Source organism: Cydia pomonella, chromosome 11, assembly GCF_033807575.1.
Source record: "Cydia pomonella isolate Wapato2018A chromosome 11, ilCydPomo1, whole genome shotgun sequence".
Classification (NCBI taxonomy): domain Eukaryota; kingdom Metazoa; phylum Arthropoda; class Insecta; order Lepidoptera; family Tortricidae; genus Cydia; species Cydia pomonella.
This window is the reverse complement of record NC_084713.1, coordinates 15,272,151-15,297,216: the sequence shown is the minus strand read 5'-3', so window position 1 is coordinate 15,297,216 and position 25,066 is coordinate 15,272,151. Positions and strand designations below refer to the sequence as shown.

Below are 25,066 nucleotides of genomic sequence, written 5' to 3'. Positions count from 1 at the left end.
CTTCACACTTTCTGATAGTCTTTCAGTCATCGAATGACATCTGTGTGTACATATCCTAATGGACTCTACAAATCCCATCAATATCGCATGCGTTTTGTTGCAAGGCAAGTAGAGCCCATGTATGGCTGTATAGTCCTACGATCTGTGCCTGTCATTGCCTAGAAAATTCATGGTCATTCAATAAAAAAAAAAACTGATTTGATTAATGACGATTAGTGAACTTTCGTATGGAAAATAAAGACCTTTTCTATAAAGTAAATAATCATGTTAAAGGTAAGTTGTGATTTATTGTTTGTATGAATCGCTGCCGATATTTAACATATACGTAAAAGTAGTAACCTTCGTTTACTCTTCCCATAGGAAAAAGGACAAGTCACCTTTGAGGATAAATGGATTTCGATGCGTCCTATAGTCTTGAAGTTACTGAAGCAGGAGACTGTGACCCAGCCGGAATGGCAAGACCTTTTTGGAGCTGTCCATTCTGTGTGCTTGTGGGATGATCGAGGGCCTTACAAGTTAAGAGATGCATTGCAGCAAGATATAATGATGTACATAAAGCAAGCACAGGCAAGGGTGCTGGCACAAAGGGAAGACCAAGCGCTGTTGAAAGCTTATATAGCAGAATGGGGCAAGTTTTTTACACAATGTAATTATCTACCCACACCATTTAGGCAGTTGGAAAATACAATCAATAATATGAGTAAAATGTCTACTTCAAATACTTCCAATCAACAGAAGAAAAATAACAATAATAACAATGAAGATAGTCTCGTGCGGAAGCTGATGCTTGACTCATGGAACCAGAGTATCTTTGTGGACATTAAGCAGCGATTGCAGGACTCCGCCATGAAACTTGTGCAGGCAGAACGCAATGGAGAGTCATTCGACTCTCAGTTAGTAATAGGAGTAAGGGAATCTTATGGTAAGTGTTTAAAATAACCTGTATGTAGAAATATTGGATTTAGTGTGTTAACACATTTACTGGCAAGATGCCTTTAGGTCTTGCATTTTTTTTGGAGTACTGTTTGATTTTTTGTCTGGCAGTGAATGTATTAAATATCACAAAGGCAGTGTAGCATGTAATTTTACTAGGTACTGCTTTCCAAATTGGTTGCTAGCATATAATTCCCCAATATTCAATCCTTCTAAGACCTGGTCTTTAAAATTATTAGTTGTTAGAATTACCAAACTAGCTTTTTACAAAAATTGTAGAGCCCTGACTAACCCACAATAAAATATAATCATTATAATAGTATGAAAAATACCTAGGGCTAGATGATATACTATAAATATAATATCACTTCAAAATTGGGAGGATATTGATGTAATGGTACAGGTTTCAAAAGTTAACTTAGAATTACTGAGTATTTTCAATGATAACTTGAATTTTAATGAATTCATTATAGAATAAAATCTTCAAGACATTTTTACTGTGGGAATCATCATAACCATAATTAACTTTCTAACCACCATCTATCATCATCTATGGTTTTTGGCAAAAGATACAACAGCATTTGTCTTGGTGATTTCTTGTTGTACCTGTTTGGTCTTCTTTAATATAATAATGGTTAAAACCTTTGCATTGAAATGTTAGTAAATATTATTAGTTATATTTTTTTAACATTTTCTTATTTCTTTTTACAAATGGATATTTTTTTCTCTTACAGTTAATTTGTGTTCCAACTCTGTTGACAAATTACAAATATATAGAGACAATTTTGAAGCAGCTTACATGCAAGCAACAGAAGAGTTCTATAAACTCAAAGCCAGTGAACATTTATCAGCAAATGGTGTGCAATCTTACATGAGATATGCAGACCAGAGACTTAAGGAGGAAGAATCTCGGGCCCACAGATATCTGGAGCCAGGCAGTGGCAGTGTGGCGGCACTTACTCAATGTTGCGAGAGAGTGCTAATTGGGGAACACCTACCCACCTTACTGGCAGAGAGTGCACCTCTCATCAAAGCTGGAGAGATGGATAAGCTTCAGTTGATGTTCCGGCTCTTGGACAGAGTGCCAGATGGTGTAACACCTATACTTAGGGACTTAGAAGCCCATATTGTATCAGCCGGTTTAGCGGACATGGTTGCATCTGCTGATATTATAACAACAGACTCAGAAAAATATGTAGAGAGGTTATTAGACTTATTTAAGAAATTCAGTACCTTAGCTAAGGATGCTTTTATGGATGACCCTAGATTTTTAACTGCCAGAGATAAGGCATACAAGTGTGTTGTGAATGACACTACAGTCTTCAAACTTGAACTTCCATCATCTGCTCTTCTTCGTGGCACAAAAAGCACCGCTCCAGAGAGCAAGTGCCCTGAACTGCTAGCTAATTATTGTGATATGCTATTACGAAAAACGCCATTAAGTAAACGCTTAACTACAGAGCAAATAGAGTCAAGACTAAAGGATGTGTTGTTAGTGTTGAAATACATTGAAAACAAAGATGTGTTTATGAGGTACCATAAGGCCCATTTAACTAGAAGATTAATATTAGATTCTAGTGCTGATTCAGAGAGAGAGGAGGACATGGTAGAATGGCTAAGAGAAGTTGGCATGCCTGCCGACTATGTGAACAAACTGGCGCGAATGTTCCAGGACATCAAGGTTAGTGAAGATCTCAATACGCAGTTCAGAGCAGACACGACGCGCCACGATGCCATTAATATTAAAATACTGAATGCAGGAGCTTGGGCTCGCGGCTCGGAAAGGGTAACAGTCAGTCTTCCTTTAGAGCTGGAAGATTACATACCAGAAGTTGAAGACTTTTATAAGAAAAAACATTCTGGCAGAAAACTACAATGGTATCACCACATGAGCAACGGAACCATAACCTTTGCAAATGCGGTGGGAAGGTTCGATCTCGACGTCACAACTTTCCAAATGGCCGTTTTATTCGCGTGGAATCAAAGGCCTATGGAAAAAATAAGCTACGAAAATTTGCGCCTGGCTACCGAACTTCCCGACCCAGAGTTGAGAAGGACCCTGTGGTCGTTAGTTGCGTTCCCAAAACTGAAGCGACAACTGCTGTGTTATGCCCCAGCCGTGCAGAACCCTAAAGATTTTGCTGAAAACACGACGTTTTGGGTAAATCAAGAGTTTGCTTTAATCAAGAACGGGAAACCCCAGAGACGCGGAAAAATAAACTTGATCGGAAGATTGCAGCTAAGTACCGAGCGCTCGCAAATGGAAGACAATCACTCGATCGTGCAGCTACGAATCTTGCGGACGCAAGAAGCCATTATAAAGATCTTGAAGATGAGGAAACGCATCACAAATACTGCTCTCCAGGTATGATTACCAGCTATATATGACCAAGTTTAATAAGTTTTTGGCAAAAATTTCATTTTTGGTACAAGCTTTTATCGCTGACTGTACTTTTGTTCCCACAGGCAACTACTACTCATAGAGACAATTTTAAAAACCCCAAAAACCATTAGGTTGCCTTGTTTTACACAGAGTTCCTATGGCCACCTCCTGTGTCCGTCATTAGATCAGCTTGATGGTACCATAATATTGCATTGTCACCTGACCCGACTTACATAATTATGTACAAATTTTCAGCTTCATCGGAAACCGGGAAGTGGGTCAAATTTAACTTGCAAGATTTGTCCCATACATACTAACAGGGCAAGTTAAATAAACAGCTTGTAAAAAGAGCTTGTCATTATATTTACTATTTTTGTATGTATGTTGAGCGATTTCTTTCAACCTCAAACAGACTTATTAAAATGCTTTCTGGATTCAATCAAGTTTGGTTTGAAAATAATAACAGTAAAACCAATGAGTTTTTGCAATTATAAGGATACCACTGTGGTATTTTAGAACTATCATAAATTTTTCAATTATACTAATTACTTGTTTAGTACTATTGACTTTTTCTTGACTCCAGTTTTCAGTTAAAATTTTCGTTACAGAGTGAACTTATTGAAATATTGAAAAATATGTTCCTGCCATCGAAAAAGATGATTAAAGAGCAATTAGAGTGGCTGATCGAACACAAGTACATGCGACGGGACGACGAGGATATCAACACTTTTATATACATGGCCTAAATCACCTTAAGTAATGTAAACAAACACAAAATGAAATAAAATCTTAATGAAATGTAAAATATCTACTTTTTATTTGTAAAGTTACTTGAATAATAATAGTGGTTTGTCATATATTTTTTATTAAATATAATGATAGTATAATATAAAAGTTTAACTTGACAACACAGTTAATTCTTGGCTGGTTCGATCGTTTCGCCTCCTTGAATTTGTCCCCATCCGATTAACCTGTGAAAAATAACATTGACATAATTATTATGAAGTACAGTACACTGAAACAAATGGACCTTGACAGAACATGTTGGGAGAAATGGGAGATTTTATGGTTGCAGTTGTGGACGACTGTACAAGAACAAGTCCAGCCCAATGGAATCTGGACAGAATACAAATAGAGCGATATGACACCAGTCTCCTATAATCAGTCAATTGAAACTGGTATGTAAAGGGAACATTTAATCACTTGATCCACGCTTAGAAAGGTGAACTAGAGCACAGACCTCCAGTGGTTCTCGACTCTCCTGCTGAGGGCGACCTTCTCGCCGATCTCGGTGCACACGGGGTTGGTGAGCGTGATCTTGGCCAGATCGGCCTTGGTGGCGATCACGCGCCCGCCCGTGCTCAGCGATCCGATGTTCACTAGTAACACCTGCAACCAAAAACGTGAATATAAACATAGAGGTAAAAACTTTCTGTAACAAATTTTCTTCGCCAGTTAATATAGTTGTTCGGAAGTTTAGATCCCACCAAAAATATTTTCATGAAAAATGTTGCCAAGACGAAACCATAAGGCTCGCACTGTCAAAAAGTTATCAGAGGGCCTACCGCGAATCACGTTCGACGTGTTGTCTCCCTGTCACACTTACGTACGAATTTACAAGTGCGACAGAGAGGCAACACGTTGAACATAAGCCCTTAAACCGCACGCGACTGCTTAGACCGCACGCGCCCGACGGCCAACCACCCACCACCACCGCTGGCGCCCTCGCGTGACTGTCTGTTTCTGGACGACAGCGGCGACACCGGTCGCGTGCGTCCAGTGAAAAGTAGTGGCCGACCGAAATATGTTTTTTTTTTAATCGAAGCCGAAGGCTTTGGCTCTAGTTTCGTCCGAATCAAAACTTTTGTAGACTTGTTAAAATCGTTGAAAAAATGTCATAAAACCGCTTTAATAGCCATATTAAGACTACGTCGATCGTCAAGTGGCGCCCTCATTAAGGAAATTGCGTTTTCCAATAAACCAATCAATTTCTGTATACATAAATCAGTATATTAATATTGTTGTTCTACTTGATCCCCAACTTTCCCCAATTTGTACTATTTAATACCTCCAATAAAAAAAAAAACAGACTGTCAGAATGGCGGGTGTACTGTTTTTTGGTGATAACTTTAAGTACCGTGAGGTATAATTTTTTTTTAATACCTCATTAGGTACAAAAATATGGTAAGCTTTTTTTATTCTTATTTAGGTACACCCGCTATTCTGACTCTCACAAAAGACCGGCAGTGTCTTGGGCGAAACCGAATCTTCGATCGGTAAATATAACACAAATGCAAAAAAAGAACGATCATGCAAGTATAAAAATCCCTTGGAGATTACCTCGTTCCTGGTCAACTTCTGTACTTTGGCGGCCTTCTTGTCGCCCTCGGTGCGCACGCCGAGCAGCCGCTTCAGCAGGTAGTACGACACCTCCAGCTTCACGAAGATGCCGGGCAGCGCGCCCACGGCGCCCAGCACCTGGAGGAATACAGCTTGTATCATAGAAAGCAAAAATATTAAAAAAAAATAAAAAATAAGTAAATAACGTTCGGTAATATGATCCCGGGTTTACAGGTGATCTTGGTGCCGACGCCGACGAGCCCTCCGGGCACGGCGTACTGCAGCTCGTTCTGCTCGGTGTAGAGCGACACGATGTATACAGCAAGGTTAACTAACCTGCCCGACAAGTCGGTCAGCGCGACACAGGGTGGGTTCGATCTTGGTGCCGACGCCGATGAGCCCTCCGGGCACGGCGTACTGCAGCTCGTTCTGCTCGGTGTAGAGCGACACGATGTATACAGCAAGGTTAACTAACCTGCCCGACAAGTCGGTCAGCGCGACACAGGGTGGGTTCGATCTTGGTGCCGACGCCGATGAGCCCTCCGGGCACGGCGTACTGCAGCTCGTTCTGCTCGGTGTAGAGCGACACGATGTATACAGCAAGGTTAACTAACCTGCCCGACAAGTCGGTCAGCGCGACACAGGGTGGGTTCGATCTTGGTGCCGACGCCGATGAGCCCTCCGGGCACGGCGTACTGCAGCTCGTTCTGCTCGGTGTAGAGCGACACGATGTATACAGCAAGGTTAACTAACCTGCCCGACAAGTCGGTCAGCGCGACACAGGGTGGGTTCGATCTTGGTGCCGACGCCGATGAGCCCTCCGGGCACGGCGTACTGCAGCTCGTTCTGCTCGGTGTAGAGCGACACGATGCGCGAGAATATGGGCCGGCAGGTCAGCTTGCCGTCGGCGTCCTTTGACACTAGGCCCGGTCGCACCTGCGTAGTATATACAATAGGTTAAGACAGGTTTTTGTCAAATACAAACACCTTTTTCATATATGCTTTTATAGCTGACTGTGCTTGCGTAAGTTGCGTTGTTTTATCACAGAGTTCATATGGCCACCTCCGGTCTCCATTATGAGATCAGCTCGATGGTATCATTATATTGTATTTTCACACTTACGTGTTACGTCTGCCAAGTTTCAGTTTAATCAAATATTGGGAAGTGGGTCTAAATTAACTCGCAAGATTTAATTACAAAATACAGACAGCTGAAACGAAATAATAGCTTGAAAAGCTTACTGCGATGATTTTGAAAAATTATACGTAACGGTGAGGAGCGCTACATTATACCCTAATTCATAATTTTTTTTTTTTTTTTTTTTCTTCTTCTGGCTTTTACTCCCTGCCAATTTGCACAGGGTGAATTCGCCAATGTCGGTGTTGACTTTCACACGAGAGGAGAATGTTCGGTAATATTTTGAGCTTGTGGAAGGATGTGGTAGGGAGAACCTAAAAAACAAATAACTGTTATGGACATCACAAACGAACACATGACGTATACAATTGTTAGCAGATAAGCGGGAAGCGGATGACAGAACGTTAATAGTGCCAACATGAAGGAAGTGGGAGAGAAGAAAACCATATAAATGTATAATGTAGAGTATGTATAAAATTAAAGATATATAATTAGGTCTGAAAAGATAATACTTTATTTATAGTTTAATGTTATTTGCTTGTAAATATTTAATTAGGATAGAAGTTAGAATCGAATCCATGTAACAAAGTAGCGAGCTGAAGCATATAGGTCGTGGAACATTATCGGGCAATACATCGTACAGTGAGTAGCTACACTTTGAGCATGCAAAGAAGATGTGGTCCAAGTTGCCCTCATCAAGCCCACAATCACACAATGAGTTCGCACGAACACCTATCATAGCCAGAAATAACGGAGTACATACTTTGCCCAAACGTAAACGACAGATGGTGGATATTACCCATTTCGGAGACGTACGGAATCGATAGAACCACGGTTTTCGAGATATACGAGGTTGTATACAGCCATAATGTCTACCTGTCACTAATCTCGAGGTATCCCATTGTTCCTGCCATGTATTAAATAGATCCGACAGTGAACCACTCAGAAGGTCTGTACTGTAAATATCCTCTTTTATTAATCCAATGTCAATAGCTCGTTTTGCCCATGTATCAGCCATCTCATTGCCGCTAATACCACAGTGGCTTGGAACCCATCCGAGAACAATATTTAGGCCCCTTAATTCACACCTACGCAGTACAGCTTTGATTTCTAAAATCAAAGGAAATTTGGCTTTCAGTTTGAATTGGTTGCCTACAATAGCCTGTAGGCAGCTTCTACTATCAGAGAAGATAATAGTTTTTTTAATACTATGGGTCTCTGCATATTTGGCAGCTTCAAGAATAGCAACTGCTTCACCTGTGAAAATCGACGCTTGAGGAGGACACCTAAATGAGAGGACAATATTGTACCGAGGAATCCACACTGCTGCTCCCACACATCTTGCAGGATCTACCTTTGAAGCGTCAGTATAAACCGGTAAATAATCTTGCCATTTACCCAAAAATTTATTAAATTTGTTGTTTGCTGCAGGATCATTTTTGAAAATTCCTATGTCTAATATAACTTTAGGGGTATATATTAGGGTTTCAAATGCCGCCTCAAATAAAGGATTAGTGCCGGATGTATATAAACTTGGGTAAATATTAATTAATTTTGAAAAAGATATCATTATTTTAGGAGAAGTTTTATGTGTCCAATATTGGTTTTCAGTGAGTTCCAGTGCAAGTGACCGCAAACGTGGAAGCAGCAAATGGTTGTAGTAAGAACTGGCTTTGATTAAAAATCTATCGGCAAGATATTGTCTGCGGAGAGACAAAGGAGGCTCAACACCTTCCACCTGCATGGCGTTCTTGGGAGAAGAATGCATAGCTCCGAGTATGATCCTCAAACATTTAGCTTGTATGAGATCTAATTTACCTAGTCCATCCTTATTGCAAGGTTCCATTAAAAATGACCCATAGTCTATATGACTGCGTATGATGGCATTGTACAGTAGCTTCTGACAATATGGATGTGAGCCCCACCATACACCTGACAATGCTCGCAGAATATTGATATTTTTTTCACACTTACCTATTATATACTTGTGATGTGAAATGCCAGACATTTTGTGATCTAAAATGACACCTAGGAATTTTACTGACTCCTTACTTGGAATCATAACACCGCCATAACGGACATCTGCAGCAGGCATGGTTCTTCTGCGACTGAACGTGACTACACAACTCTTCGTTGGCGATAGAGTAAGACCATGTTCATCAAGCCAATCTTTGAGGTAACCCAGAGCTGTGTTCAAACTAGCAGCGGCTTTATCTATTGACTTTGCTGAGGTGTATAAGACCAGATCATCAGCATACTGCAAGATATTACAGAAGGATAAGACAGATTGCTCCAAGTCGTAGGTGTAGATACTGTAAAGCAGAGGGCTGAGTACAGATCCTTGCGGGAGGCCCCGCCACAAAGTCCGAGGTGGATGATAAGAATTACCATTCCTAATTTTAATTGACCTACCCATAAACAACTTGGTGACAATATGTACAATCTTCGCGGGAATGCTCAGATGTAGCATTTTTGCCCTGAGCACCGGAAGAAGGACATTGTCGTAAGCCGCAGAGATATCTAGAAAACATCCTAGCAGATATTCGTTTTTTGAAAAGGTAAGTCGGATATCAGTTGCTAAAATGTTTAAACTGTCCATTGTACTACGGCCCTTTCGGAAACCAAATTGAGTGTCAGCTAGAATGCCCTTATTTTCTGCAAACCATTCCAGTCTATTTTTAACCAGGTGCTCCAGTATCTTTCCCATTGTTGCAGAAAGAGCAATCGGCCGATATGAGCTAGCCTCGTCTGGGTTTTTAGACGGTTTTAGGATTGGAATAATTACTTGGGTCTTCCAGTCTCCTGGGATCTCCCCCGTGTCAAAGGCATGGTTTAGGATACCAAGTAGATATTCCTGTGATGATGTATTTAACTTGGACAAGAAACAATATGGTATGCCATCCTCTCCAGGTGTAGTATTCCTTAGTCCATTAAGCACTACACTAAGCTCTGAGAATGAGAAAGGCTTCTCCAAGTCGCTGGAGGTGCATAGCAACGGGGGAAGTAACAAGCAGGATGCTTCGGGGACAGTTGGAGGGGCAAGTCTATCTGCGAACTCTGATAGCCAGGGGGAATCCGTGGTAGTCTTAGACTCTGGATTAAATGAACCCCTGAACCTCTTTACGTTTCGCCATATAAGTGTTGAGGGGGTTCTAGGAGATAAGCTCTCGCAAAACCCCCTCCATCCCTTCTTCTTAGCCTTTGCTAGGAAACGCTTTGTACGGGCCGAGATTTTTTTTAATGAAATAAAGTCATCCAAATTTCCTGACTCATTGAAAGCTTGTTCCGCAGCATTTCTTTTTTTTACGGCTGCTGTGCAGTCAGCGTTCCACCACGGGGGTGATGGAATTTTATGTTTAACAGCTCTCTTTTTTGGGATAAACTTATCGGCAGCTTCTAATAAAACATTTTTAAATTTTAAATATTTTTCGTCTTGACTAATTTCGCTCGTGTCCCACTCTTTTATATTTTCCTCTACATAAAAAGCATAATTGGGCCAGTCTGCTGATTGTATTTTGTGTTTCAGCAGCGGTTCAGGGGAAGGAGATGGAAGAATAGATGAAGGCTTAGTGATAATAATAGGGAAATGGTCACTGCCAAATGACTGACGTAATACCCTCCAGGATAATAAAGAAGATAAACTAGGAGAACAAACAGATAAATCGAGAACTGATTGGGGATTCTGGCCTGGGTATACCCGATGCGTGGGAGTTCCATCATTAATAACTCCTACATTGATGTCATCGAACAGATCCAGCAGGGCTGACGAAAACGAATCTGAATGGTATGATCCCCAGGAGATATTGTGACAGTTAAAGTCTCCTAAAATTATAAGAGGAGGTGGGACAGATGTGAGAATAGATTGTAATTCATCTATATCAACTTCTTCAGGATGGGGGATATATATAGAGATGAAATTAATGCCCATAACCTTGGCAGCTACGGCATTAATCCCATCCGAGTGAGGGGGGATAGGAATTTGGTAGAAAGGGTAACAGCGCTTGATCAATAACGCGCATCCGGCGCGTCCGTCACTACGGTCTTCCCGGAGACATGAGAAGCCCGGGACTCTAAAAAGAGCGCCGGGACGCAACCATGTCTCCGAAATAGCCGCAACAGACACGGCGTGGTCGTTGATGAGCTGAATAAGGTCAGGTTTTTTTGGTATGATACTTCGACTATTCCATTGTAGAAATGTGACCGGGGGGGCCATTGTGGAATGTAAGTCTCTCCGCGAGTGTAACCATTAAGGGTGCAACGTCGTTCGGTAGGAAATCGCTCCATTTAGCGATGATGTTTGTTAAAAATTTCAAACAGAGTTCCATTAGGTCTTCATTGGGAGTGATTCTATTGTAAGAAGAAGAGCCATTCAGAGCCTGACCATTGGGGAGTTGAGGTGGGGGGGTTCGGACGATATTGTTGTGAGCTTCTCTATCATAACCCGGGGACAGAGGGACCCTCGTCCGGGGTGCTCGGTATACGGTCTTACGATACGAAGTGGTGGGCGGAGGAGTGGGCATGGAAGTATTAGGGTGGCATGGGGACTGGGAAGATCGGGAAGAGTCTGTAACCTGCTCAAACATGACTCTTGCTATATCTGAATATGGTCTGCGAACTGCTGAAAACTGTGCTGCTGCTTCTGCGTATGAGATGTTCTGCTCAGACATGGCAAGTTTAATGGCTTTTTGTCTACCATATTCATTGCATACTTTATCTGTAGCAAAATGCCTACCTGTACAAAAGATACATGTCACATGTTCTGGGGCTACATTGCATCCATCACCGGGGTGTTTCTGTGCACACTTATAACATCTAGCATCAGACCGGCACTGTGTTTGAATATGACCAAACCTAAGGCACTTCCTGCATTGAATTACTGGCAGTTGATATACTTCTACCACTAGAGAGGTGTAATAGGCGAAGATTTTCGACGGTAAGGATTGCCCTTCGAAAGTAACTACAACTGATTGGGTTGGCACCCAGGATGAGGAGCCATCATTGTTTGCCACCTTCCGTTGCAGACGGCGAGCCTTAAGAATCTTCCCTTTGCCTTCTTTGAGATTCGTACCATTGACTAATTCCTCCATAGTCCAATCCGAAGGAACTCCACGAACAACTCCCATACGTGATACATGGTATGAGGGGATATCAGCTGTAAACTTATTTTTGTCAAGTAGTGGGTGCTTTAAGAAGCTATTTGCATCAGCTGCTGTGGAGAAAGTAACTGCTACTCTGTTGCGACCTACCGACTTAATACCACCTTCCTTCTGGATGTTGTTTACATTTCCTTGAGTAAGCAAAAGGCCTACATTGATGGGTTTCAGAGAGGCATTGGACGATGGAGCGGACTCTCTAGAGACATGAACTATAAATGGTCCATCATCTTCGGCATTGTACTCTCGGTATTTGCTGTCTAGACTAGGGTGTTTGTATAAATGTGGGTTGAACTCGACTGTATTATTTTCATTTACCTCAACTGGATTATTTTTATTAAACTCTGCCACATTACTAGTATTAGGTTCGACTGTATTATTTGTATTGCCCAACTGCTTGCTAGTCTCTATCGGGTCGATTACAATTTTTTTTGGGGAAGGCTCCAGCTGGGTCGGTGACAAATTCAAGTTGCGTTTACGTGAGGTTGTCTCCCAATTCATGTCATTATCACCGGCCTCATCTGGAGGCTTCTCCTTTTCATTCCCATCCATCCAAACGTCTACAGTATTAACCTACTGTATTGTGTAAATATACCACCACCTGATTAGTAAATAAGGAAAGTTGTTTTATTTATGGGAATAACCTAAAAACGAACCACTCACTCAACGCGCTACTCCTCAATCCATAATTCATAATTAAATACCATCAAATCTACCAAGTAATGTCACTGTCATAATGACATCTGTCAACGTCAGTATGACTGACCAGATATCACCAACCTTTTTGGAATAATAAAAAATATTATTATCTTACTCCTTCAGTAAGATAATAATATTTTTTATTATTCCAAAAAGAACGAACGAACATAATAAAACTGTTTTTGTTTTGGAATACAGAAATTACGTCAAAATATGTGACCGAAACTGGCAAAACGTCCCACTTTGTCGCTAGCCATAAGGACGCCTTAACAGGTTATTCGTATAAAGATACAAGCAAATCTCGTTTTTATGGCAAGCGTCAAAGTGGGACGTTTTGCCGGTTTCGGTCACTCCATTTTCTATACTTTTAATGAAACGCTGCCAACTACATAAATGAAGGGTTTTTGTAAAATGTGTCACCTATACTTCGACTCTTAGATATTTGTTATGTGTATAAGTAAATATATAATATATATTATAATAATACTAATAATACACACATCTTAAGACGATAATGTTATTGTATTAAAACGGAATACCAAATGTTGTTTACTCCTGCAGTATTATCATTTCAAAACGAACATTTCTACCTCAAAATATTTTTAATTCAATATTAATTAACGGGGCTGCTTTTTTAATAAGTCTAATTATTTAAACTAAGCATTTAAATATTGTATTTCAAATTCGTAGTAAATTATTTACTTACGTGCATTCGTTCACCAATAATATATTTACTTTTTATGGAACGTTTCATTTTACTGGCAACACAGTGGTAGATTTGATGGAATTTAATTATGAATCAGGGTATAGCAAGGCTATACGGATCGACTGTGATGATAGAGAAAGACTGTTAGTTTATCTCCATGCCGGCAGTCAGCATTCCCTGCAAGACGGATCCACCAGCGACTTCTCCGCAAAGGTCATCGACCTCGCAACCTGGTTTGTTCACTAAGAGCAAATCACATCTGTGTTAGAGTACTGTGGTAGAGAGAGAGACAGTAGTGGTTGAGTGGGACAGTGACAGTACCTCGATCTCCATGCCGACAGTCAGCACTCCCTGCAGGATGGTACCACCGGCGACGCCTCCGCGAAGGTCATCGACCTCGCAACCTGGTTTGTTCACTAAGAGCAAATCACATCTGTGTTAGAGTACTGTGGTAGAGAGAGAGACAGTAGTGGTTGAGTGGGACAGTGACAGTACCTCAATCTCCATGCCGACAGTCAGCACTCCCTGCAGGATGGTACCACCGGCGACGCCTCCGCGAAGGTCATCGACCTCGCAACCTGGTTTGTTCACTAAGAGCAAATCACATCTGTGTTAGAGTACTGTGGTAGAGAGAGAGACAGTAGTGGTTGAGTGGGACAGTGACAGTACCTCGATCTCCATGCCGACAGTCAGCACTCCCTGCAGGATGGAACCACCGGCGACGCCTCCGCGAAGGTCATCGACCTCGCAACCTGGTTTGTTCACGTCGAAGGAACGGATGACAATCATGCGAGGGGGGGAGGTGAAATCTCGTAGCGGCACGGGGATCTTCTTTGTGACATACTCGCAAAGTACCTGCGTAAGAAAAAAAAGATAGTTATTCCTTTAATTCTCAATTACTTCTGGCGGGAAAAATATTACGAGTACGGATTTTATACTCAGGTTTTTATACACATGGGAGATGGTTCCACACGGCGACTTTTTGCAACGATACAACTGCGATACAGTAGGTATCGATTATCGATACAGTCGCGATTATATGCTATATGTAGGGTTGCCATAATTATTCGGACCTGATACGGGACAATGGTGTATTAGGACAAATACATAAATAGCTTAGTTACATAGGTAAACAAACTGGTTACACATATGTAGTATGATTGTGACCATTTCTTTAGGCATTCTACAGCGGTAGCGATATACCGGATATACAGGACTAAAACAGGACAGGTACAAATACGGGACGTATGGCAACCCTAGTCATATGTCATATACCTGATATACCCTCGCACACGTAAATACGATTCTGCATCACTACTATCGCGCTACTGAATCGCTGTAAAATGTTGCCGTGTGCCACCTCCCAAAGACTACCAAACAAATATGCGTTGGCAACGACCGCGATGTCAACACACATTGGCGCTAGTTTGCGTGTAAAATACTGCGCCACGAGTCGTGTCACTGCACCTTACTTGCATCCTGTTCCATTTAAAACCAATGTGGAGTAAACCGTCTACCAGGTAAGACCGCCTACAAGCTCTTTCGTTGCTTCTCTTGCGTTTATGGAACAGGTTTGTCAGTAGAGCAGAAGGAGCGAAGCTCTTCCATTCTGACTGTGTATGAGTGGAGACGTTTTTGTTAAAGGTATGACGAGATAACCGATACAAGGAAGTGTGGATGCATAAACATGCGGACCAACTTTTGTGGTATGTCTTAAAAGAGGTCTCCAGTATCAGACTTCAGTTGGTTGATGATATTAGGTTATTACCTCGATATTGTACTTGAGCTGAGCCGAAATGGGGATAATCGGAGCCCCTTCAGCCACGGTGCCCTGCACGAACTTGACGATCTGCTCGTGCTGCTCCTTGGCTTGGCCTTCCTTCACCAGGTCGATCTTGTTCTGCAGGATGAGGATGTGCTTTAGCTTCATGATCTCGATGGCGGCTAAGTGTTCGCTGGTCTGCGGTTGGGGGCATGACTCATTGCCTGTGGAAAGCGTATAAATGTATCAAGGGTCCACGGTATATTAATTAATTTCTCTTAAAGGTATCCAGATGTAGGGGAACAGCGAAAGGCCCAGTCGCCAGATAGGCACCCACTGCACTCTAAAGTGAAATAATGCTCCATTTTTGGATTTTAACCGCAGACTCATAGAAACTCAAAGAAAAATTTTCTGAAGTCATAACTTAAGGAAAAACTAACTTAAGGAAACTTAAGGAAAATATAAAATATAACATTCGGGCGCTAGCTCGCTGATGACGTAGAAGCGCTGCCTGGTGGCCTAGCGGTAAGAGCGTGCGACTTGCAATTCAGAGGTCGCGGGTTCAAACTCCGACTCGTGCCAATGAGTTTTTTGGAACTTATGTACAAAATATCATTTGATACTTACCAGTCGCTTTTCGGTGAAGGAAAAACATCGTGAGGAAATCGGACTAATCCCATTAAGGCCTAGTTTACCCTCTGGGTTGAAAGGTCAGATGGCAGTCGCATTCGTAAAACCTAGTGCCTACGCTAATTCATGGGATTAGTTGCCAAGCGGTCCCCAGGCTCCGATGAGCCGTTACAAAATGCCGGAACAACGCGAGGAAGATGATGATTCGGCGGAAATTCGGGGCGTAAGTTTGTCTCGCACTTTACCGTCTTTTTTATCATTTTATGTCCGAAGAATCATCGCAAAATAAGTATCATTCTTTTATTTGCATTTGCACCTATGATGAAACGTACAAGCAAAGAGCAGTAGAGCCACGTCCATGACTATATCTGATCAGCTGGAAGCCCTATACGGTCTGTAAGCTGTAAGGAAGTGATACGTACGTACCTTGGGGTTCGACTATCTTTGGCATATTTTTTGGTAATAATTATTTTCGGCATAATCTCCATTGGTACTGGATAGTTATGCATACGTACTCTACGCATCATTTTTATTTATCGAAGTATCTTTTGGCATAAAATTAATGTCTGAATTGAAGCAGTTACCTGTTCCATTTCGCGTAATTTTATTTGAAGTAATTTATTACTTCATAATTCGCTATTAAGCATAAACAAATACAAGCATAAAATCTTTTGGCATAGAAAAGTTTTGCATATGCAGGCGACGGCTGCCCTCCCTCCGCGCCTGTTTTCACAATAGGTCTCTAGGGGTAGGACAGACAAGAGCACGTATGGATAGTGGGGTGCTCTGATTCAGTTTTAGATGACCTTGACATTTTGGGTATTTTTTTGAAAATCAGTTTTAAAAACGGCTGATCATTTAATTACTTTTTTTTATACCACGACGGTGGCAAACAAGCATACGGCCCGCCTGGTGGTAAGCAGTCACCGCAGCCTATGGACGCCTGCAACTCCAGAGGTGTTACTTGCGCGTTGCCGACCCTTAAAAATCTGTACACTCCTTTTTTGAAGAACCCCATACTGTAGAACCTCGGGAAAACCCATACTTCCATTACAACCCGACGGTTTTTTTTTTTAATTTTAATATTCGTCAAAAAACAGGTCTACTGTACGTATCTTATGACAGATGCGTTTTAGGTCATAGAAGTTATGCAAAATAGAAGGAATCGAAATGAGACAGATGTACCAGCAATGAGCAGTAGAGCCGCGTCCATGACCGCGGCACCGTTAAGCATGGTTGCCATGAGGATGTCGTGCCCGGGGCAGTCGACGAAGCTGACATGTCTGACGAGCTGGAAGCGGCCGGAGCAGTTGGCGCGCAGACACGGGAAGTTGTCATCCTTCGACGACCCGCCGGAGATGAACGAGGTCGGCCGGGGGCACTTCGGGTTGTCGCATTTGTAGATCTTCGCGTTCGCGTAACCTAGGTTACAATGCAATGTTGTTAGATTTTGGGACAGTAATTACGTATTTACGCATAAAGTACAACAGTAACAGTAAAATAGAACCTGAAAAATAATGAGGAGTCGACGACGGTCGGCCGCCTGATTTGGCTGTGCGTAGTGACCAATGCTGAACACAATTCGTCATTATTTGGTTATATATCATCATACACCAATAAACCTTGTTTTTAGAAAGTTCAGTAACAGTGAGTCAGGGTGGCGGGTGTACCTAAATAAAAAAGCATACCATATTTTTTACCTAATTTGAACTATTTATAAAAACAAAATTACCTCACGGTACTTAAAGTAAGTTATCACCAAAAAACAGTAAACCCATCATTCTGATCAAATGTATAATTGTTGGTGCAATAAAGAATATTTACTTACTTACTTACTTCTGACAGTCAGAATGGCGGGTGTATTTAATTACGCGATGATCCCGCGATTATTGATAAATTCTATAAGAACCAAATTTTAATTCCTGGCGTCCCTGGCGTATTAAAAATAATTACCGTAGCATTTTTTTTAATGATATCGATAAGGTGAACAATTATAGCGCATGCAAGTCTAATAGCAATGCAAAATGTAAAAATGAGTAAAACATGGAAACCACAAAAAAAATATAGAATTCATCAATAATCGCATAATAAAATACAGCCGCTATTCTGACTGTCATAAAGGCGGGTGTACTGTTTTTTGGCGATAAGTTTAAGTACCGTGAGCTAATTTTTTTTTGTACAAATTATGGTATGCTTTTTTTATTTTATTTAGGTACACCCGCCATTCTGACTATCACGAGGAACATATCCATACCAGTTTTAGGTATTTAAAGCCTGACCTGGGCGGCTACAGGGAAAATCGAAATTCGTCAATTGCGGGCATTTTTCTCTGTCACTCTAATTACGTCTTAGTGAGAGTAAAAGAGAAAGATCCCCGCAATTTGCGACTGGCTCTCTGTCGCACTTGTAAATTCGTACATAAGTGTGACAGGGAGGCAACACGTCGAACGTGGTTCGCGGTAGGCCTTCAGTAATATATGATCACGCGCCATATTGCGGAATTTCATTGCAACTACATTTTTCATATTGAACTGAACTCTCGCCCTATACTTGAGAATAAAAGCGCCCTGTTGACAATAATCATATATTTCTGGTCGGGTTTTAGACAAGATATCTACGAAAATCATGAAGGAGACTACTTAATATATTCAACTTATTAACACATGAAGTTGTCATGATTGCTATATAAATGGAATTTTTTTGACAGGAGCATACAAAAGGTTAATCTGCCTCTACTCTAAAATAACTGTGACTAAAAATCAACTATTTTGATGAAAATGCAAAACCGTACTATCTTACTTATATTTTAAATTAAGAGGGTCAACTGTGAAAGAATAAAACAATCATGAATATCAATAAATTTATTACTATAATACTTCATATACAATCCATAAAATTAAAAGCTGTCTCATGCACCACAGAGCATGTTACAGAGTCAACGGCAGAAGTGGCTAAGGGGGTCAATTGTCTATGTATAATTTATCAACACTGGTTGCTTATTTTCTGCCAAAAAGTACCTCGTCCGCTTAGTCACTTCTGATGCTGACTGTAGCTACAACAAACAATGGTTCTGTAATCATAATCAACATAATACGTATTTATAAACAAATTTCTAAAAAGAAATATCTAAGCAATAACTCAATATTTTGGCTTCTACACGTCCAATTTTATTACTTCATAAACATCTACAATACCCTATTACACATCTTTCATGTCACTATTTCAACAAATGCTTATAGTATTTGAAATGTATATATATTATTTGTTCAGTTATTCATTGTGAAAATGAACCTTATTTTGTCTTACACAGTAAACTTCTCGTTTATAACCATATATATTACGAGAATATTGTAAGAGACGTAAAAGTTAACAATCAGCAAAAGTTTATAAAAAATGTCTATAAATGTTTCATAAAAATATGCAATATCTAATAGTAATTGTTACTTCATTAAGATCGAAGGCGCTTAGACTAAGGCACTAATTTTAATGGATGATTTAAAGAGATTCAGTGTGTAGACACTTGTGATACTGTGAGTAAAATAAGTATTTGGAAATTATATCCATTGAGTATAACTGAGCTACTTGTTTGTATAATTTAAGAGCCCTTAATCCTTGGAGCGTTCTCCGATTTCACGAAATAACGCTCGATAGATGGCGTTGGCGCTCGGTACGCGAGCGCCGGCAACGCGACGCGCGTTTCAATGCAGACTAGAATAATCTTGATAGTTTTCAATATAATTTCAAGCAACATTAATTTTAGTGTTATATGATATCATATGGGCACTCTTTATTTTATTTTATATGCACAGTAGGTTTTTTTATGTACACTACTACTAAGTGTACAGACTACAGAGTGTACTATAACCCTTGCTCTTTATTCTGTCTCTTTCACACCAATGGAAAATGAAGAAGTTAGTAAATGACTGCAGGTATAAATAAAGTATATTAGTGCGATAGAGAGACAGATAGTGTTTCGTTGTCGTATCGTAAACGATTGGCATGTTGGCCACACACTTGCTTGGTGCCTAGCCAAAATACCAATCGTTTGCGTATATTAGTGCGATAGAGAGACAGTAGTGTTTCGTTGTCGTATCGTAAACGATTGGCATGTTGGCTACGCACCCATGATACCTAGCCAAGAAGCCAATCGATTGCGCATATTAGTGCGATAGAGAGACAGATAGTGTTTCCTTGTCGTATCGTAAACGTTTGGCATGTTGGCTACGCACCCATGCTGCCCAGCCAAGATGCCAATCGTTTGTGCATATTAGTACGAGAGAGAGACAGATAGTGTTTCGTTGTCGTATCGATTGGCATGGTGGCTACGCACCCATGCTGTTAGTCAAGATGCCAATCGTTTGCGCACATTAGTGCTATAGAGTTTCAGTGTTATTTGAAATCACGTTAGGGTTTGTATTATTATTTATGACCCGAATGAAGTCCATCCAGGTTCTTATGATGGAGTCAGGAGTTGGTCACCAGAACTCCTAATCTACTCATTATAATTCCATCGTGCTTGGGCTCAAAAGATTTGCCCTGACGAACACCATCGATCTAGATGAGGTCCAGGGTCTCATGATGGAGTCAGGAGTTGGTCACCAGGACTCTTTATCTACTTATCATAACACCATCGTGTTTGGGCTCAATAGATTTGCCCTGACGAGCACCATCAATCTAGATAAAGTCCAGGGTCTCATGATGGAGTCAGGAGTTGGTCACTAGAACTCCTAATCTACTCATTATAATTCCATCGTGTTTGGGCTCAATAGATTTACCCCGACAAGCACCCTGGACCATCATGAGACCCTGGACTTTATCTAGATTGATGGTGCTCGTCAGGGCAAATCTATTGAGCCCAAACACGATGGCGTTATGATAAGTAGATAAAGAGTCCTGGTGACCAACTCCTGACTCCATCATGAGACCCTGGACCTCATCTAGATCGATGGTGTTCGTCAGGGCAAATCTTTTGAGCCCAAACACGATGGGATTATAATGAGTAGATTAGGAGTTCTGGTGACCAACTCCTGACTCCATCATGAGAACTTGGACTTCATCCGGGTCAAAAATAATAATGCAAATGCAAACCCTAACGTAATTTCAAGTAAAAATGCGTTTTTCAGAAAATCGCAGCCAAATAACACTAGACCCTACTCATAGTGTTGTGTTCCTGCCGGTGAGTAAGGTTGCCAGAGCTCAACGAGGGGCGGGAGGGGGTTAGAGTCGGCAACGCGCATGTAACTCCTCTGGAGTTGCAGGCGTACATAGGCTACGGATACTGCTTACCATCAGGCGGGCCGTAAGCTTGTTTGCCACCGACGTAGTATAAAAAAAGGACCACTGAAAATCCATCAATAAGCGAGTCTGTTAAGCATAGTGTAAAAAATGAACTTTTATTAAGATTTTCTAATCGCAGTATATAGCACTTCTCGGAACTCCGTAGCTGATTACGATCGCAACGAATGCCTGACAATCGAGCACAGGTCCGTCCTCTAAGCGCGCTCCGCGCGGACTGAGAGCGGGGCGTCGCTGCTGCGTGATTTATACGTGTTTTAAAAAAATATAACTTTACGGCAATGTAGGTCCCATAGTTATGATTTTTTTTTTATAGGTTAACATAAAGTTACAGTTTGCTATAATATTATTTTTAAAGCAAAATATGCGTACAATTTGCGGAAAAAAAATATAAAAAAACCCTGTTTTCGCCAAAAAAATGAAGAAAACTCGGAAGGTATTTTATCAGATTTTTCAAATGAATCTTCGATTGTTAATCATTCCAGCCCCTCGTACGAGATATGTTGAATCAAATTGTAGTCATTCATGTACCAAATGATTCTTGTTTACAGCAAAATTGAGAACCGAAACGCCACATCTCACTGCAAAATTTGGAAAAGACTCCCTAAAAAACTCATTAAAAAAGAGGTTTAAAAGAGAAAATGAAAATTTGAACTGTTGGAGCCGCTAGTTTAGGAAACGATTATTTAAGTACGTTACCAGTTTTTGAATAAATACTTATAGTTACGTCGTAATCTTGAATGAAAAAGGAAGCATTTTACAAAATATAAGACCATGAAATGCAGAAAATACTTAAAATAAGTATTTTCTGCATTTCATGGTCCCACATTTGCATTCCGTTCTGTTTCTAAGCATGTTCATATTTTGCTGTTGAATTTCAAATCTGGACTTAGCAGGGGAGACAGGGGAGTCTGCGGTGGTTGCTTCATCACCGTTTGGAATACTTGCATCGTCTGCGTCTACCATGGGTCTCCGAGGCGCATGGCTGCCAGGTTCTTCATCATTATCATTAGCTTTCTGCAAATAATCAAAACATATTTCTTCTCCAGCATCAATATCCCGTGTCGCAAACAATGCCAGCATTGGAAGATTAGGATCAAGACAATCGGCCCACACGGCCCAGACTCCCAAGTTAGGGTCACAGGAGTGGTTTATGAAATGTGACACATTTCCAAGATGTGCTGCATCAACTACAAAAGGATTTTCCACAGAGTTAAAATCCAGGTCAAACAGATATGTCAAGCCATTAGCATCATATTCCCTTCCGCGTTTCTCAGCCTCTTCAAAAGTAATTACTTCTCCTACATATTGACAGATAAATTGTCCTTGTTTTATGTTCTGTTCTGTTCTGACACCCCACCCACAGCCATTGGCCGTTCTGTAGATACATAGCTTGATATTTCTTCCTCCTTGGACAACTCTGTTGTTGCAATCTGCTGAACATTTACAAGCCTTGTTGCACTCATAAATTGGCGTCCCAGATGCGACACGTAATCTCTTGTTGACAGTATATGCAAACAGGCCCGCCTGCATTCCGCAGCAGGACTTAGAGCGGCAGTTGCAGGCGGTGCACTCACACCCTATTGGAGGGTCATCTGGAATGGTCACACCAGCGCCAGGAATAGACTGATTTATGTATGTGAAGTTCTCTGGTGGACCAGCCAAATCAACCTCATTTTCTATAGTAAGTTTCTTTGATTTATCAACTTGATTTATGTGTTCTTCCCATTGTTTTAAGGACATCATCTGCCGACATCTCTTTCTACACAACACATAGAGTTGATATATATTTCTAGTATCTTGAACAAGTTCTGCCGCAAATTCTTCCTCTTCTGCAGGTAAAACTATCATGGAGAGTAATTTAATTGTTAATGCCTCCTTAAGTTTGTATATTTCAGTCTCATCAACTTCATCTATTCTAGCTACTAAGGTATCTTCACTGAGTAAATCTCCAAATGAAATTTCATTTTTTAGTTTATCAATACTTTCACAGTATGTTAATTCTTTATGAGTAAGAAATTCGTGCAGTAGTTCTGGACAGTTGTCAAGATGTGCCAGTGGTTCCCATGTGTTCTCATCATCATGAAAACCTTTCCATTTTATATAAAAATATTCTTTGCCATTTTCAAATTTGATGTCAATAATTTTTTCTATGATGTAGTCATCTTCTTCCTGCTTCACTTTGCCTTTCTTTTGTTTCTTGGCAACAGGCATATCTTCTTCCCCAGGTTCTAGTGAATGGTTTCTTTTTCTAGATTTTCTCAACTTTTCTGCATACACATTCTCATCTTTCTCATCAGCTCTTTCACGAAACAACCTCAACACTGAGTCCGACAGGCGCTCTGCAACATACCATGTGAATAAGTTTAGTAAATGCTAGATTAACTTCAGGTAAGAATTTACAGTGTAAATATGTTCACATTTACCTTACTTATAGACCTATTCACATGGTACATTGTACAACTAGTGCCTAAATATGCAAATGAAAAAAATACTTTAAAACTGATTTTTGTATTTATAGTCTTATGTGTAAGTTAATACACATTACTAGCTCAGGAAAAAGTCTATAAAGTTACACTTAACCCTTTACTGCATATTAGAATTATTATTTATGAAGCCATATATGGCAGTTATAATTTTCAACTCCATTGCAACACTATTACAATTTAATTTTAAGCAAATATTTTTAATGACATTAAGTAAGGGGTTAAATCTAAATAACCATATTCAATTAAAATGAAACATGAAGCTAAAATAGCAAAGCATAAAGGCAGGATTCCACCAGTGTGCTGCACTGTATGGCACAAGTGTATTCAGTACAAAAAGCTTGTGCATTATACATTGGTGGAATCCCACCTTAACTTTACAGATATATAATATTATAATTATACAATATTATAATTGTCTAAAATGAAAAAGATACTATAGTTAATAGAAAAAAAGTTAATGATAATTAGTTCCCATAATGATGCAATACCTTAATGAAGGTGTGATGATTTATGAAATTAGGTTTCTTTTAAAACAACCATAGTGCTAAAAAGAGTTAAGTGAAAATGTTATAGCAGATGCAATAAGGTCTAAGAAAGAATTTTGTAATAAAATATAGGTTATCAATAGTATTTTTAATAGCACAATGGACCAAAACATATACTAAATAAAGTTTGTAAATGTACACATACCTAATTTGATAGTAATATTCCTTTCCAGTTCATTCTTGAATCTGACAGTTTGCACTCCTGAGATTGCTTTCACAACTGTTGACTTTCCATGAGCTACATGACCAATGGTACCAATATTAATAGTTGCTTGTCTAGAGATCACTTCAGGAGATAGAGCTGACAATTTTGTGATATCCTAAAATAGTAAAAATAATGATTAAATGAGATAATGATGATTCTTGACAGCAAATTCTATTCTATTTCTATTAATTATCTTGAGAACCTTACTGAATTTGGTCACACTTACTGCACAGAATATACATAATATAGTGTACAATGTCCACTAAGTTAATATAAAGTAAGAAACAGAATAGAAGCAATGAAAAACAAATCCAGACTTATGTTTTACTATATTTTGAACAAATTTCAGAAAATTAAAATTGAATGTGCTTCTTTCTAATTGAACATAAATATCTACTGTCAAACCGTAATGCAATAGCAAATTCGGACTTTAAGCTTATTTCACAAATAAATCGCCTGGATTCAAATAAAATGGTGCTTTATCTCTTTTTTTCTACTTACAAGTTTGGTTAAGTCTTGCTGATGCAAGTTTGACTTGGCAGTCTGTCCTTCATTCGATGCCATGTTTCAGCCGCAGATTAACCTTGTTGTGCCGTCTACAAATAATGGTAATGATGAATAGTTTTACTCAATTATTAGTGCACTATTGACCATGAATTTAAAGTATTTCACCTCACAAAATTTGTAGATTTCGTGGCGGGATGGCGCGGCTAGTGGCATGGATGTATAGACATAAACTAAATTTTATTTTTTTACGTGTTTGACAAGCTCCATAGACAACTATATTA

General features: G+C 40.1%; 3 protein-coding genes and 1 long non-coding RNA gene across 9 annotated transcripts; 2 read left to right on the top strand and 2 right to left on the bottom strand.

Annotated features, from left to right (window-relative positions):
* Positions 1-151: 151 nt before the first annotated feature.
* Positions 152-4,121, top strand: LOC133522965 (cullin-5). The gene is made up of 4 exons (XM_061858466.1): positions 152-273; positions 361-922; positions 1,668-3,298; positions 3,925-4,121. The coding sequence occupies exons 1-4, from the start codon at positions 265-267 to the stop codon at positions 4,060-4,062; spliced, it is 2,340 nt and encodes a 779-aa protein (XP_061714450.1). The 5' UTR covers positions 152-264; the 3' UTR covers positions 4,063-4,121.
* LOC133522975 (eukaryotic translation initiation factor 2 subunit 3-like) lies at positions 4,110-24,997 on the bottom strand. Its single transcript, XM_061858477.1, has 9 exons — positions 24,780-24,997; positions 24,219-24,393; positions 16,930-17,166; positions 15,121-15,338; positions 14,022-14,207; positions 6,410-6,592; positions 5,657-5,794; positions 4,557-4,705; positions 4,110-4,287 (listed from the first exon to the last, which is right to left on the bottom strand). The coding sequence occupies exons 1-9, from the start codon at positions 24,840-24,842 to the stop codon at positions 4,230-4,232; spliced, it is 1,407 nt and encodes a 468-aa protein (XP_061714461.1). The 5' UTR covers positions 24,843-24,997; the 3' UTR covers positions 4,110-4,229.
* LOC133522972 (uncharacterized) lies at positions 6,963-12,641 on the bottom strand. Of its 2 annotated transcripts, none has more exons than XR_009800164.1 (2): positions 12,266-12,641; positions 6,963-7,108 (listed from the first exon to the last, which is right to left on the bottom strand). XR_009800164.1 is itself a non-coding variant. In XM_061858474.1 (2 exons), the coding sequence occupies exons 1-2, from the start codon at positions 12,497-12,499 to the stop codon at positions 6,995-6,997; spliced, it is 573 nt and encodes a 190-aa protein (XP_061714458.1). In that variant the 5' UTR covers positions 12,500-12,641; the 3' UTR covers positions 6,963-6,994. The 2 variants fall into 2 exon arrangements, 1 of the variants encoding a protein (XP_061714458.1); XM_061858474.1 differs by having other exon boundaries at positions 12,041-12,641.
* Positions 7,297-10,606, top strand: LOC133522977 (uncharacterized). 5 transcript variants are annotated; one of them, XR_009800167.1, is made up of 4 exons: positions 7,297-8,171; positions 8,406-9,352; positions 9,510-9,686; positions 10,324-10,606. It is a non-coding gene; the product is annotated as an uncharacterized LOC133522977 (long non-coding RNA). The 5 variants fall into 5 exon arrangements; XR_009800169.1 differs by having other exon boundaries at positions 9,510-9,704; XR_009800165.1 differs by having other exon boundaries at positions 7,298-8,171; positions 10,321-10,606.
* Positions 24,998-25,066: the final 69 nt, after the last annotated feature.